The following is a 15514-nucleotide window of genomic DNA, read 5'->3' on the forward strand; positions in this document are numbered from 1 at the left end:
ATCATATGCTTATAATAAGATGGGAGAACAAAAACTTAATTACCGATCCTATATGCAGTCATAAACAGCAAAAGAAAGACGCAGCACCTTAAGAATCGTTCATTCAAAATTTCAACTGCATTGGTTCGTTTAACAACCAAATACTGTTAATATGTGCACATAACAAGATGGGAAATGATTAATCATCCTAAAAGAATGGCCTAAAAATCCTCCTAACTATTGGATGAAGACATCACAAAATTAGGGGGCAAGATTAGGAAAGAAAATTAGTGGATAATACATGTCATAGGATCCTACTTTCCATTAGCATCTCATCAAATAACTTACATTCATTAACCGATAACATAGAACAATAGAAATCTAAGTAGTTAAGTGAAGTTTGCAAGATGTTTGACACAAAATATCTCATTAAGGTAGATCAAAAAATATCCGGGTTTGTATAATATATTTACTCACACTAAAATAAAGAAACTGCTCCGTGCCACCTTCCGCGGGTTTTGAGTCCCAATACCTCGATTGTGTATGCGGGAGGTTAAGATGTAGGCAAACCTTACCTCTACCTAAGTAAAGAGGTCCATTAGAAAAGGCCCTCCAAGTCTCCAACCTTTGCATGGGATGAGGATCGAACCCATGACCTCTGTTTAGGGTATTTACCACTTATCCAACCATACTCACACTGATATATGTAAATAAGCTTTTTCCGTTGAGATAAATAAGCAATTTTGTGATTCAAAATTAAAATTGTAAAACAAAATTATATATAGAATCAAGGCTCAGATGTATTTGATAATCGGAACAAAGAGGAACAAAGCGCCATGGCTGCAATCATCACGGTTGCTCGATGATGGAGAGAAAATCATTCAAATCCCACCATTGAAACCTCCGGAAAATTACCCCGCCAAGATACGTTAAGTCTCAAACTTTTCCCGATTTACTCAGACAACAATATCATTAATCATCATTGCCTTTCATAATAAATGGAAAGGAGGGAGTATTATTATTATTAACTGCTGCTGCTGCTAATGCTTGTACAAACAAGAAACAGGATCTACCAATATAATATAGTAAAACAGTAATATATTATTGCTTTCCTTTTCCATTAACAAAAATAACTCAAGAATATAACAGAAGAGCATCAAGTACCAGATATATAATTAACTCTTTTATTTAAGTACGGAAAATGAATGAATCCTGCTATACAGAAATAACAAAAGGGTGGTTGTTGAAATTTGGGGGGGCAAATCATTGGAAAGAGAGGGGGGTCAACAACCCTTTAAAAACATCCACTTCCCTCTCTTCCCTCTTTTCTTTTGTTTGTTGTCTGAGTGTTTGGCTTGCCCCAAACAATAACTTTCTGGTGAACACTGGTTTTATGTACATGGTTTTTACTGTACTTACTTTTGGTCAAAATTCTGTTTTGTCCTTCCACTTTCACTACTTGTCATAAATGGGTTTAAGCTAAATTGTTTTGGTCAATGATCTAGAAATGGTGGCTTATTTGTAACGTCTTTGTATCTTGGAGATTTTCAATCAGGTAGCCATCGGGGGTACTTTAGCAATAAGTCAATGATAGTTTCATGTTCAAAAAGTCATCATGCTTAAAAATATACTTTGGGTTTTTTTTCTTTCCTTCCATTACACCAACCATGTACAATCATCAATTATGCAATATACATTACAGTTTAATACTCGATTCTTCCCAGAAAGCTTTAGCATGAGAAGTACTGCCTCCAACTAGCTAAGTTGGTGAACATCATTTTCTAGTCCAACTCTCGACTTGAAGTCGCCATAGCCAAATTTCTTCCCACCTTTGCCTGATTGCCTCCACTGCCTCCCATTTTGATACCATCACGAAACAACTTCCCTTCCAAAACTCCAACGCTGCGGCACTGAGCCCAAAACTCCGCAACTCGAAAAGCAAAACCGGCACTACAGACAGTCCTACATTATCCAACACAACCCGAACCACAAATTGTTTTCTTCCAAGACGTCTGGCCTAGCTACTACAACAACAAACCCAGCATCAAATATGAGACAATTCTAGCTTCTACCTACAGAGATGCACCCTTTGCATTTATTGCACCGAACAATTTCATACCTGCCACCAATGCCATTCACCCAACTTCACTTTTCTACAAAATATGCGAGACTTGAGGACATTGCTCATTTTCAGGCGGTAAGTATTGATACAATGGGCTAGTAGTATACTTCAAGATTTTACAAAGCAATCTTAATTTAGTTGGTATTGACTTTATTCTTTAAAATATTTGTGAACATTGGTATATGTGGTAGACCTTCACTTGCATCATACGCACAATTGCTCTCTCAGTCTTGCAGTAAGGTTGAGAGAATTCTGCATAGAGCCAATTTTATAGTTAGAATTTGAGAAAGAAATAAACACAATGTGTAAAATATAACAATGGCTGCTTGTAACGTCATCACGCCATAGCGGAGTCAATCATCGCATGGCACTCTCCCAGTCTCTCCCTCTAGATGCTCTTAAATTGCACAAAACAACACCTAAACGCCCAATATTTAAAATAGATATCAATCTAATTAAAATTTTGTTTAGTTAAATTAAGTTGCAACATATTAGATATACTTCGACTAAGTCTCCAGTTTTGACTTTTGACAAACGTATTTTGGTAAACCAGGAGCTCATATTCTCACTTCATGCAAAACCGACAATAATAGTCTTTTGGTAAGGTTAGAGAAGTCAGGAATCACCACTAAATGTTTTCAAAGTTTAATGTTTTGATAAACCCACTGTTTCGAACCTTGTTTATACTTTTTGATCAAATAAGACGCAGTCTCGCTAATGCTTAATTTTCTATCTCTGAAATTGACATCAAATGTAATACATTACGCAAAAATCATATCCCAAAAGTATTAACTTGCAACTATATGATGAAATAAGATTCTTGATGGCTAAAACCACACCAAAATACTTGGTTCTCAAATCACAAAATAGCCTATGGTTGAACAGGGGAAGTGGGTTCAGTTGCATTTCTACATACATAATAGACAGCTTGACAAGACACAAAACTGTTGGGCAATGATGGCGGTTCAAGACAAAAATGTACATTTTATTAGTACAAGAATAAATTCCCAAAACTAACTCCAGAGATATGACAAAGTAAAAATAATGGCCTAACCTAAGATCTTCAAAACCTCTTTTTTAGGCGGTTTACGATATTCAAAACCAAATTCCTTCAACTGCAGCTTCTATCTCTAACAACGCCTGTTGCAGGTGGAAACGTAAATCTCTGCTCTTTAACTATGGGTAGTATATGGGTACCCCACCCAGATATAGCCATTTATCTTCAATGAGTATTTCATATTTTCTTGGCAGCCAAGGCTAACTGGCTTATTAAAGTTCCTGTCAATTGTTTGACATCATCTCCGAAGTAGCTTAGACTTGTCCATCCGTTTATATTTTCATATTAAAAAAGAAGCATCAAAACTTGGCCTTTAACACCCCCTGTAAATAATGACCAACCATAAAGCAATCAAATAACTTAATAGTCCCCTCTTACAATAACCTTTAAACTCCAAAACAACTCATACTCAGATATGCTACTATCATTAGAATATGGGATTTGAAAAACTAATACAAAACCACAAGGGTGGTAGCCTAGAGGTAAAAACTTGGTCTCTAAGGGTGAAAATACTTGGATTGTACCAAGTTGGCAAGTTCTAATCATAGGAGCAAAAAAAAAAAAAAAAAACGGTGTGGTTATAGATATTCACTTGTGACAGGCCTGGGGCAACTGGCAAAGTGGGTGGTCGCCCTCGGATTAGTCAGCTCACAAAGCCAGGCGGATACATGTGTTAACCCCCCAAAAGAAACACTAATACAGTGGGTATATTCTTATAGAAATTAGTGAAGTAGACCACTAATAATGAACATATGGTTATCTAGCTTCCTAGCAAATGGCAAAGTTGAGCAATCAAAAACTTACCATGTGCAAAAAAGACTCTTCGAGAGTTCCATCTAACATGAGATAAAGGGCAGTGCATAATAAGACATTTAGAAAAAAATCAGGTTTGAAACAAGTATTAGAAAAAATACGATACTTTCCAAAGCCAACTAAAAATTCATCTAAATCAAACACATAAGAGCAGCTTCAGTAAAAATTCGAATTACGAACAAATGTACTGTATGCATGTCTTTTGATTCATCAGATTTATACTAAAGTTGCACAGCCTATACGTGTTGGTTAGTGTGTTGCCAAAACTTGAACATGTAAAAGAAGCTATAAAAAGACTTTATTGAGAGAAACAGATCTAACAAAAATCGGCAGAAAGTGGAGTAAACCTTCCTGGATGCAATGCAAACTCAAGGCTACATTCATAATAGAAATCAATCACGGATAAAAAGAATCCAGCCGATATCTAAACATGACATCCCAGAAATTACCCTGCCAAGATTCCGCTAATCTCATCTGTCTTATTATTCCAACATTTAGAAATTCATCATCACTGGATTCACCGCCTTCAGATGGCAATTTTAAACCCTTTACTCAAATAAGTTGATTTGGTTAATGTTTTGTCTCTAAACAGATATCAGTTCAGCAAGCACAAGTAGTAAACTGCACAATATACAAATATTGGCCACTATTAATGCATATGACCTCTTTGATTAACGAACAACACGATAATCCTCACTATCATCTAAAATATTTGCCAGTGTTTAATAACAAGAAAACATGATTGTTTATAGAACAAATAAGAAAACTGTAGCAAAGACTCACCTGCCAAATATTTTTAAGAAAAACCTTGCAGAAATGATATAACTCATGAAATAACTCACACCACTTCAAGTTCAAAGTACCTTTACACATCTCCACCCCCTTGCAGCCACTTCATTTATTAACTGAACTAAACTCATTTAAACCTGAAGCTTTGTCATATACTATGGCCGTCCATACAACATTACAACAAACAATTTCCTTCTTAAGCCCTCTACATCATTAGGTAATTTCCTATAGCAGTGGCAGAGATGACTTTTTTGGTACATTTAAATACAAAAACTAAGAAAATTAACATGAACATAAACCAACAGATAATAAACCACCCTAAAATCCCATGTCAAAAAATTGCAGTTCTTGTACCTCAACCATTTATACTCCTTTCCATTCAAAATGTGGCGCCCATTCTATTTCCAATTCTTACAGATAACCAAAACATGTCCCCCTTTTGTCACCTGCACAAATGACCACTACACATGTATAATGGCGAATTAAGACAACTGGACTATAAGGACTCTATGTTTCCATCAGATGAAGAGTATTGCATGTTAAGATCTTCATTAACAATCAAAAGTTGAGACTGAATTGTGCTTTCCAAAACCAGCCAAATACACATTACATTGACAGATATACTAACCACATAAGCATCTCAAATAGAAGTTCAAGCACAATACTATACATGTAACATAACACGTAAAAAAAGCTGGAGCTTGGGGCTAGAAGCTGGGGTTTTTTTTTGTTCAACTCACCTTTGACAAGCTTTTATTTTAAAGACCTTTAAAAGGAGGTTTGGGGCTGAGGCTTTTTTTCAAAAAACCATTTCAAACAAGGCTATTATCTGAAACGGGCTTGTTTTTTAAAGCATGGGGCTTTAAGCTCCTCAAAAGCCTCTTACTAAACATGTCAATATTGTTCTATGTATTTAACAGGTCGAATGTAGCAAAAAAAAAAAAGTTGAAATCCACCCAGGGCTAAGTTATATGCTTACAACCTCTTAAAAATATTTGCTTCTCAAATTAATGTTCAGGGGCTTGATCCCAAGTAACCTAACTATGCTCTAAGCCTCTAACCTCCCACTATGATACAACAGTTCATTTCCTTTAACTACAAAGGCTTAGTCTTGTAACTCTGGAACCCCAAGCCAGCTATCTGTAATCCCCATTTTGTCTTAGCCATTTATAGCCCGAATTCCAAATAGTAGAACCCACACCATGGTACTTGAAAAAAAAACATTAGCATAGTGTTTTTTCATTTTTAGAACGGCAAAAAAAAAATAAATAAATAAAATAAAATAAAATAAAAAATATTAGCATAGTGTTACACTTTATTATACAATACAAAGTCAAAGATGGTATTGTTATAGAGCTTTGCAATCAAGCTTTCTTTTTGGAGACCACCTTTTTAAACTATTAAATCAACAACACCAGCAATTATGTATCTCGGGCCTCGGCACAAGCAGATAAAAGACACTACTACTTGAATAAAGGAAACTGCCCATCTAGAAAAGCCAACCCCCCTTGAATACTTGACACACAAATTAAAAACAGAACACATAAAAACATTAGACGAACAAAATTCACATGGACCTAGCAATCAATACAACAGCAGAGTCGCAAACCCAAACCCACCAAGCTGAAACCGACTTACTCAAGACCTTGGTCGAAACTGAACAAAGCCCAAGAGTACCGAATAACATAAAGCAAAAATTCCATGGGACTCAACTCTCAAGTTGTTTAAAGAGATTTATTTAAAGAATAGATTGGCTCGTACTTTCCTTGGCAACAAATGTGAACCATACACAAAAATAATCAAAACAACCAAGAAATCTTTGAGTTATATTAACAAAAATGGTGAAAGACATAATATGATAAAACAATGAAGAAAGCAAATTGATTCAAGTTTCAAATATAACTTCATATACACTCTCACACTCAAAGCCAATCCCATTTGTCCCACCGCCATAAAATCTGACATAGGCAAATTCAAGGTAGAAAACCAGTAGTTACCTCCCATGTTTAGAGTTTGTCATCTATAATTAATACTTTTACGTCTAACAAAGGATATATATGTGTATTTAGAAAATGAATCTGAATAAAGAGGATTAAACCGGCATAGCTGCATTACACCTAAAAATCAATTAAGGTTGATAATTCCAAATAATTCATACACAAAACCGCAGAAAGTTACCCCACAAAGATACCGTTAATCACATCTTTGGATAATTAGCTAATACAATAAGAAGCTCATCATCAATGCCTCGGTTGTGACCTTTTCAAACCATTTTACTAAACTACGCTGACTTGGGTTATATTTGATCTCTAAATGTTTCAAACATGAACTACCACCGCCAACTCGCCAAGGTGGCCTAGTGCCCTAATACACATCTTGGAGATGACAAACCTCCTAAATTTTACATCTTGGAGATGGTCCGGGAAAAGAAATCGGAAATGGTTACGGGTTTTCCTAGGTTAGGCCACGCACCTCTGAGTCAAAAAGCTAACTTAAACAAAAATCTCATTTGCCATTCTAAACGGGTCAAACATACAAGAACCCAGTCTAAACGGGTCAGAGTCTATTTTTAATACATACAACCTCCATAACCACAAAAGACCACCTAAACAGTTGACAAGCTTTGTTTGAAAAAGAAAAAAAAAAGTGTGAAAAGATATTTATCATCAAAAGTTATTATACTAGTAGATGCAAGCATGCAGCAATGGTGATATTCAAGAATAATACTATTTCAATAATATAAAAGCAATAATTAAAGTTTAAAAATCATTTTACTTACTATTATAATATAATAAGAAATTAGGGCTCAGATCTGTAACAAAAGAATCAGGTGTAAAGTGGATAAAACCGCCATGGCTGCAATCAATGAATAATTAATTACCCCGCCAAGATACGGTAAAATCTCAAACTTTACCCAATTTTTTTTAACTCAGACGATCAACAGATATTATTATATGTATATCATCACTGCCCCTGTTAATTACATTTTCGTCCCTGTGGTTTGGTTAAATACATTTTGTGTATTATAAGAGAGTAGTAGTGGTGGTGGTGGTGGTGGTGGTGATGATGGTGTTGGATTTGAATATAGTACTTGATCCATCCATCCATCCATCCATTCATCTGTATCTATATCTATATCTATATGTGTGTGTATATATGTATGTGTGTTGGGGGGACAAAGTTAGAAAATCATAAGCGGCAAAGGGGAGTCAGTCATCCCCTCCGCTATCGCCTCATTTCTTTGTTGATCGCCTGAGTTACCTATGTTTTGTCCCCCAAAACCCTATGAAACAATGGCATCTCTCTTATATGGATGTAGATCTCTCCATTTAATTTTTTTTCTTTTTAGCACTTTATAGAGTTAATTACACTTTCGGTATATTTCTTATGTTACAGTTTTGGTCTAAAAACCTTTGTTTCGTCAACGCTTTTGATCCAATTCTTGAAAGAGACGTTAAACTTCTATCACGTGATCTGTACGTGATAGGTATTTTTGTCTTTTTCTTAGCAAAGGACTAAGTTAGAAACAAAAAAAACAAAGATTTCCATAGAAACACCATTTAATTAATAATTCACATATATTCAAAAACTAAAATCCTAAATTTCTATAGTTAGGGTTTTTATATTATCATCTCAAAATTTCCTCAATCATGGACATACGGTGCAGGGATGAGAAGCTTTTGCAGGTAGAATAATGTGGATGGAGGGGTTCGGTTCGATAGCTGAATGATGAAATGAACTCTGTTGTGTCGATGGTTGTGTTATGACTACGGTGGCAGCTAGGAACGACCCACACTGCCCTCATTCCAATTTTGTTACAATGTAATTTTTTAGAGATATATTTGTAATTTTGTTCCCAAAAAATATAAATAATTAAAAAAATACATACAAATGTCACCATCTTTGTGATAATCCTCTTCTTTGTAAGTATGTTACTTATGTTGGAAGCATTAATTTTGAGATAAATCCTCTATTGTTAGAGTAAAAGTTTTGAGTTGTTTTTATTTATAATAGAGTTGAAAAAAGTGTTTTATTTGTTTGGGTAAATATGTTATACCTTGGTAAATAGTATAGTTGTCTGTGATAATGTTATTTTCTTTTCAAAGTACAATATAAAAGTAATCACAATAGTCAGGTGAAAATTTATGCAAAGGCTTAATTGTATATCATTGATTTCGATGAACTTATTTTATATTGTTTAATATAACGCAACTTCTGTGTTACCACATGCTCCATAATTGCAAAGACCAGTGTTCATGTTAAAGATAGATATTCCCATAACTGACACTCACCTATGCTAAACTCGGTTTTCACAACACTACTGATCGTTGATAATCTAACTAAACTCGATGTGAACAAAATTATTCTAGGGGTCCATTTTTTTCTATTAGGCGAGGGCCAATTTTTTAAAAAGGATTTTTCCTCAGAGATGGCTCTAATAAATTTAATAAGTGACATTTAAATTTGTCTCCTCATACAAAACGTTCTGGCTCTGTCCCTCGTGGCAACAGTTTTGAAATGGTAGTTACAAAATCCGACCTTCGTCTGTCACTACCACGCGAATATTCATCAACAACCCATCACCGTCGCCTTCCTCTCTTATCTGGTTTATCCATCACTCATCACACCACCGTAGCGCTCTCACAAAAGTATATACATCTGGTTTATAGATATAGATCTGGATATAGATATGGACATTAAGACTGATAAGAAATAGAAATAGAGATTGATATAGATATAGATACACAGATTGATATCAAATAGTGTTTATGTATATGTATATATTTTCAAAGTTTTAGAGAAAAGTTGGCATTGATAGAGAGAGATTGATTTGTTGGTTTGATGGTTTTAATCTGTTTAAAGATATCGATCAGATTGTTGGGTGTAATTGTATATATATATAGGAAATAAATCTGATTTGTTGGGTATAATTATTTGTATAGATGTATGATCAATGTTTTTAAACCGGCCGGTCGGACCGATCTGATCGTGGTCTGACCAGATTTTTGAAGACTTCTGGTCGGATTGACCCTGACTCGACGGTGGAAAACGAACCGGACTGAACCATTGTGAATCGGATTGAAGCGTGCGAACCGGACTCTTATCAAACCTCTATGAACTGGGTCAAACGAAGTCAACGCCTTTTTTATGTTGTTTTTCTTCTATTTTTTGGGGAAAAAAGATCCAAATCTTATCGTTTAGGATGTATTTATCCATTTTAGTGTATATCGCGACATCCTGTTTAGTTGTGTAAGCTGACTTTCGAAAGAGTTAAAATTAAAATTTATGTAAGTGGTGATTGAAGATATAGAAACAGGTTATAGATATGGATATTTTGTATGTATAGGTTGCAGGCATGATGGATAAGAAAAGGAAAGAGAGAGACAAGACCGAAGTGAGAAATGATATAAAAATGAAAGTGATGGAAAATAAGTCTTGGGAATTTGGGATATAGCTTTTTGATCAGGATCATGTGTTAAGATGAGCTTGCCACGTAGATGTTGTATTTCAATTAGAACTAGTTTCGTCACTTGGGCGTTGCCCGGGGACATAACGTTATGTGAAAAAAACATATCCAAAGATTCAAAAACTAAATCCATATGTTAACGAATATGCAAAGATAATCATTTACTTTGATTCGAGTTCAACTTTTCACTGTAAAAGTAGTTACTATTATGCGTTACATATCAAAATGTAAGTAAAATTGCAAAAAAAATTTATATATAAATCGTAAATTCGAATCTGATACAAATTGCAAAGTTCATGGTTTTATGATACAAACATAATAATGAAAAAGTAATATACTCATGAATTTAATATGCCAACAGCTACCCCTTTACCAAAATGATTAAACAAAACGTCGTTAATTTGAAGTCATCGAATTTTGATGGTACTAAATTCAAAAGTTTGTTGGCAGAACTTACAAAAACGAACAATAACAAGTACGCGACCCTCGCTGCAAAAAGTACGCCACGTCAGCTTTCCACTAACCACGGCTTTAAATGGTTGACCGACTTTAATCCACTTATTGCAGCGAGGGTCGCTGCAATAAGTATATCGGACCCAATTTCGAAATAAAACCGATCCACCCATCCATTCCATCATTTTCATCCGATTTTCCTTCACAATTTCTACCAAATCCATCCACCAAAACACCTCCGGCCAAGGTTGCAAAAGTCGCTAATCGTTCCCAGGGTGGCCGATAAACGAGTTGGGAGTACTCGGGTGCATACGGTGAGTACTCGGGGGTCAAAGTGGCCAAGTCGGAGAGTACTCGGAGTAATCGGTCGACTCGACACCCTACCTTGTAGCGGGTACACGGAGATTACTTGGATCGACTCGGTGAGTTTTACAACAGTGCCTCCGGCTACTAACAATCCGGCCACCACGACACCACCAAAACACCTCATATTTTAACAATCCAGTCCCCTTGTTATAACAATCCGGCTACCACGAAGTTTCGGGATCATCACCCCTGCCAGCCACCACCGCCAGCTACTACCGCCAGCCACCGCCAGCCATCACCGTCTGTCTTACAGGGAAGTAGTATTAGCAGCGACATCTGGACTTTTAGGAGCCCGCTATTTCCCGGCCGCCGTTTGATTTTCCGGCTATCCTCCCCCAAATTCCGGCCGATCGTCCTCCCCGTCATCCTCCCCCAAATTTTCCGGCCATCTCAAATTCTGGTATGTATTTTATGCTTTTTGATTTTTATTATCTGTGTTTTTGATAGTTAATTGGTTATATTTGTATGTTAGTATAGTTTTTGTATACATATTAGTTTTGTTAGGATTATTAGTTGTTTATAGGATTTTAATAGGTTTGTTAGTATAGTTAGTTTTGATTTGTTGATAATTTAGTGATTTGTTAATTAGGAGCCCACTAATTTGTTTTGTTAGTGATTTGTTAGAATATGTTAGTCATTAGTGTTAGGTGTTTTAGTGTTTGGTTAGAATATATTGTTAGATGAAAAATTACGTAGATTAAAATTTGTTAAAAAATTGATTAAAATAAATAGCCAAGATTATGTTAAAAATATCTGTATTGAACTAAATACCCAAGATTATGTAAAAAAATTGATTAAAAAAAACTACTTAAAACTTATAAAAAATTAGTTTAACAAAATTATAGATAAAACTATATATAAAAATTAAGTTAAAAAATATGACGTGTAAAAAATTTAGTTAAAAAGTTAAAAATATATTATAAAACTAAATTGCCAAGATCATGTAAAAATATTGATTAAATGAACTACTTAAGACGTATAAAAAATTAGTTCAACAAAAATATAGATAAAACTATATATAAAAATTAAGTAAAAAAATATGACGTAGAAAAAATTTAGTTAAAAAGTTAATATAAAAACATAGATATAAGTAAACTATATTAGTATACAACAAAAGTAAATGTATAAGTAAAAAGAATAAGAATAAAATTAAAAGTATAAAAGTAAATACATATTGTATAAACGGAGTTCTAAAAATTATTATAAAGTTAAAAAGATATATATAATTTTGTTATATGATTTGTATTTTGCAAAAAACGTATAATATGATTTATATTTTGCAGTATAGATGGCTACTTACCATGGCGGTGATGGTGGTAATGAAGACTCGCGTAAACCATGGTGGAAGATAAGATGGGGCTTATAGTTCATATTTTAATTTAATATATCTTTACTAATTTGTCTTTTTAATTTTTGGTAGCCCCAAGAAAGGGAAAGGGGAGGGGGCCCTGTCAGAACTTAAATCTCGAAGCCAAGTTCGCCAAAAGAGGTCGTCTGTCGATAGACTTTGACACCCGCAATTTAAAAACGTGGCAGGCGATCGGCCCAAACTATAGCATGTACAAGAGCCTCATTGGCACACTGGTCCGCCACATCCTTCAGACCTACGTCTGTTGGGACCATGTGCCTGCTGAAAGAAAGGAGTTTATCATCCCGACTTTAAACGCAAAATATTTATAATTTTTAATTTCTTCTTTGATGTTTGTATAAATTTTTAATTTCGCTAACTATTACTTTTATAAATTGCAGACTCAGTTCAAATTGGACCATTTCATTCAGATTCCTAACCCCGAGGATCCTATCAAGCGGGGATTCAAGTTGTGTGTTGATAGGGACTGCTTAGATCAGTATCGGCTCCGAAAGAGCCAGTTCAAGAGAGCCCACTTTTCCAAAAAGGGGGGCCTTAAAGCAGTTCCCCAGTTGGAACAAGCTGTTCCCCTAGAGGGTATGTCGCAGGAGGACTGGAGAGCTTTTGGGGTATTACCAGAGGGAGGACCGGGTCAAGAAGTCGGAGATAAACAACACGAACAGGGGCAAGCAAGTTCTTGTGGTGACCCATGGTCGTAAGTCTTACTCTCGGTACGCAGCTAGACGGCAGGCACATGGAAGGCCACAACTAATCCACACCTTACATCCGCACTTTCTCAAGTCTTTACCGATCTCATTTTTTAATCGTTTAATTTCATCGACCATTATATCAAGAGCTGTCACAGATACAACACAAAGCAGGTCTTTCAAACATGGGTAGTTGTGTTTACCAGCTCTATAAATCCTGCTTTCCTCCAGTTGGCCCTTGATTTCTGTATCTTGTCCGAGGAGGATATCATTAACACATTGAATTATTCTTTGAAATGTGCATCTCCCCTGCAACTCGGACTTGAGGAGTGAATGCTCAGCCTCAACTATGTTGGTAGTGTAGTTACAGTAGTTGAGGTGCTGATCGACCCAAAAGGACATAAACTTTTCCTTGTACGGGAAAAGCCACTCCTTCTGCAGGTATTTGTAAACCTCTGTCAATTTAACATTTGATTAGCTTGTGTGGGTATATGTGATTTACCAAAAATTAAAAAATAAAAAACTTCAAAAGCACTTCACTTACTGTCTAAACGGGGACCCATCTTCTCTTTTAAATCTTTTTCGTTCTTGGTGTACTCTTCTAGTGTGCGGGACTCGTAAAGTTTTTTCCACCATCCGTAAAAATGCCCCCTTTTCCCTTCCCCTTTTAACGATGGCATGCTAAATTTGTCTATGTTCCTCCATATGTGCACTCTACACAGTAAATGGTATGCTTAAGGCATAACGGTTTTGCATGCTTTCATTAGTGCCAGATCCCTGTCCGTGAGTACCACGCGCACAACAAACCCTTCACCTAACGTCGACTTCAAACACTCCAACACCCATCTATAATTATGCTCTTGTTCGCTTATGATAAACGCATATGATATGCTAAAGGTCCTGTTTGTTGAAGTGACACCAACAATCTCGACCAACGACATGTTGTACAAATTGGTTTTGTACGTGGCGTCTATTTGGATAACATAAGGAAATGCACGCCACAACTTAAATGATGTCAGATGTATAAAAAACAGATTCTCCAACCGACTAGATACACTGTTTGTTGTATGATAATACAAGTAATTATGCTCCTTAGGCAAACTGAACATAACCTGTGTCGGTTGAACAATATGGCATACGTATGTCGTTTCAGATACTCTATCATAGTAAATAAATAAAAAGATATGTAAATTTGATATAATAAACCTGCATTGGAGTGTTCCCATGTTTTTCGGCCGCCTTCTTCGCATAGCTTTTTGGAAATTGTAAATGTCTTCGCTGCGGGTCAAGTTTCCTGGAAATCTTTCTTTCAATAGCTTTAACATCTTACGGGGTGTAGTACTGCGATGATATTCATCTTCCAGAAATGATCTCTCATCTTCAGTCAACCTTCTTGCGTACGCGTAACTCTCCAGATTCTCAGTTGCATAGTGATTATGTGTGTCGTCTATAACAGTTACCCTCCAACCATCATCAATCAAACGGCCGATTAATCTAAAGGGGCACTGACATTTAAGTGTCTTTTTAACGAGCCCGCTTATCCTATCATCCATTTTCCCAGAAAGATTACAGACTATCATCACTTTATTTTTTACACCAGCTAAGTTGGAATTTGTTCGTCGTTTGATTAACACATAACCAAGCTGCAATGCTGTACTTTTGGCCCTGTTGAACAATTCTTCGTGTGAATCGAACACCTAAATTAGTTTTTTTTTTTAAAATTATCATTAGATTGTATACTTATAAATATCTAACATTTTAAATATGCAATAAATTTAACAACGAAATACAAATTAAATAGTACTAAAATATAAAATGTTTAATGATATTTGGTATAAAAAGTAAAGTGATTTCTTTTAATGCAAGTATTCTTTATATTAAGTGGGAAAGTAAGTGATTATAAATGTTAACAAGGATATCTGATCGGTGTGGAAAACCCTAGCGTCGTAGTCAAAATGAGGGGCCGCCTCTGGTATCTCAAATTCTTCATCAGGTTCTTCTAAGTGAAGCTCAAAACCTTTCGCACCCATTTCGCCCCATATACTTTCAAAATCCATCTGAAATATATATACGTATACGTAAACAGGGGGCAAAAGAGGAATTTTAACTTGGATGGATTTTTTATTAAACTTTTGTTTTTCTATTAAATTAAAAATGTAACCACCTATTTTAATTCCTTGTACGTGAGAAAGAAACTACCAACCCTCCTCTTCAATTTTAACTTGGATTCACATTTCGTTTGATATTAATTAACTAATAAAAACAAGAGGATGTATAAATGGCACAGATACAAAAACTTAAGAGAGGGTGTCATGTGTCCATGTGCATCAATCAACTTTGACAGAAATTAATAAATGATAAACTATAATAATAATACTAAAGATCTACAATTTATAGTAGAGTTTGCCATATA

At 35.3% G+C, this 15514-nt stretch overlaps 1 protein-coding gene and 1 long non-coding RNA gene across 7 annotated transcripts; both read right to left on the bottom strand.

The window, feature by feature from the left end:
- Positions 1–3065: 3065 nt before the first annotated feature.
- Positions 3066–7423, bottom strand: LOC122592440. 6 transcript variants are annotated; one of them, XR_006322716.1, is made up of 3 exons: positions 5115–7423; positions 3963–3994; positions 3066–3481 (listed from the first exon to the last, which is right to left on the bottom strand). It is a non-coding gene; the product is annotated as an uncharacterized LOC122592440 (long non-coding RNA). The 6 variants fall into 6 exon arrangements; XR_006322714.1 differs by lacking the exon at positions 3963–3994 and adding an exon at positions 4421–4592; XR_006322715.1 differs by lacking the exons at positions 3963–3994; positions 5115–7423 and adding exons at positions 4421–4592; positions 4755–5108.
- Positions 7424–13116: 5693 nt separating this feature from the next.
- Positions 13117–14654, bottom strand: LOC122591630. Its single transcript, XM_043763888.1, has 3 exons — positions 14308–14654; positions 13646–13815; positions 13117–13556 (listed from the first exon to the last, which is right to left on the bottom strand). Exons 1-3 carry the CDS (start codon positions 14652–14654, stop codon positions 13117–13119), a joined length of 957 nt encoding a protein of 318 aa, XP_043619823.1.
- Between the last annotated feature and the right edge of the window lie 860 nt (positions 14655–15514).

The sequence above is a fragment of the Erigeron canadensis genome, chromosome 3 (assembly GCF_010389155.1).
Source record: "Erigeron canadensis isolate Cc75 chromosome 3, C_canadensis_v1, whole genome shotgun sequence".
In the NCBI taxonomy this organism is placed as follows: Eukaryota; Viridiplantae; Streptophyta; class Magnoliopsida; order Asterales; family Asteraceae; genus Erigeron; species Erigeron canadensis.

What these genes read in the sequence shown, in the direction of transcription:
- LOC122591630 (XM_043763888.1), bottom strand. Translation starts at nt 14,654, where the DNA reads ATGGATGATAGGATAAGCGGGCTCGTTAAAAAGACACTTAAATGTCAG. An exon ending in ATGGGAACACTCCAATGCAG is followed by an intron (nt 13,816 to 14,307) that starts GTTTATTATATC and finishes TTTACTGTGTAG; the next exon opens with AGTGCACATATGGAGGAACA. An exon ending in GATGGGTCCCCGTTTAGACA is followed by an intron (nt 13,557 to 13,645) that starts GTAAGTGAAGTG and finishes TTAAATTGACAG; the next exon opens with AGGTTTACAAATACCTGCAG.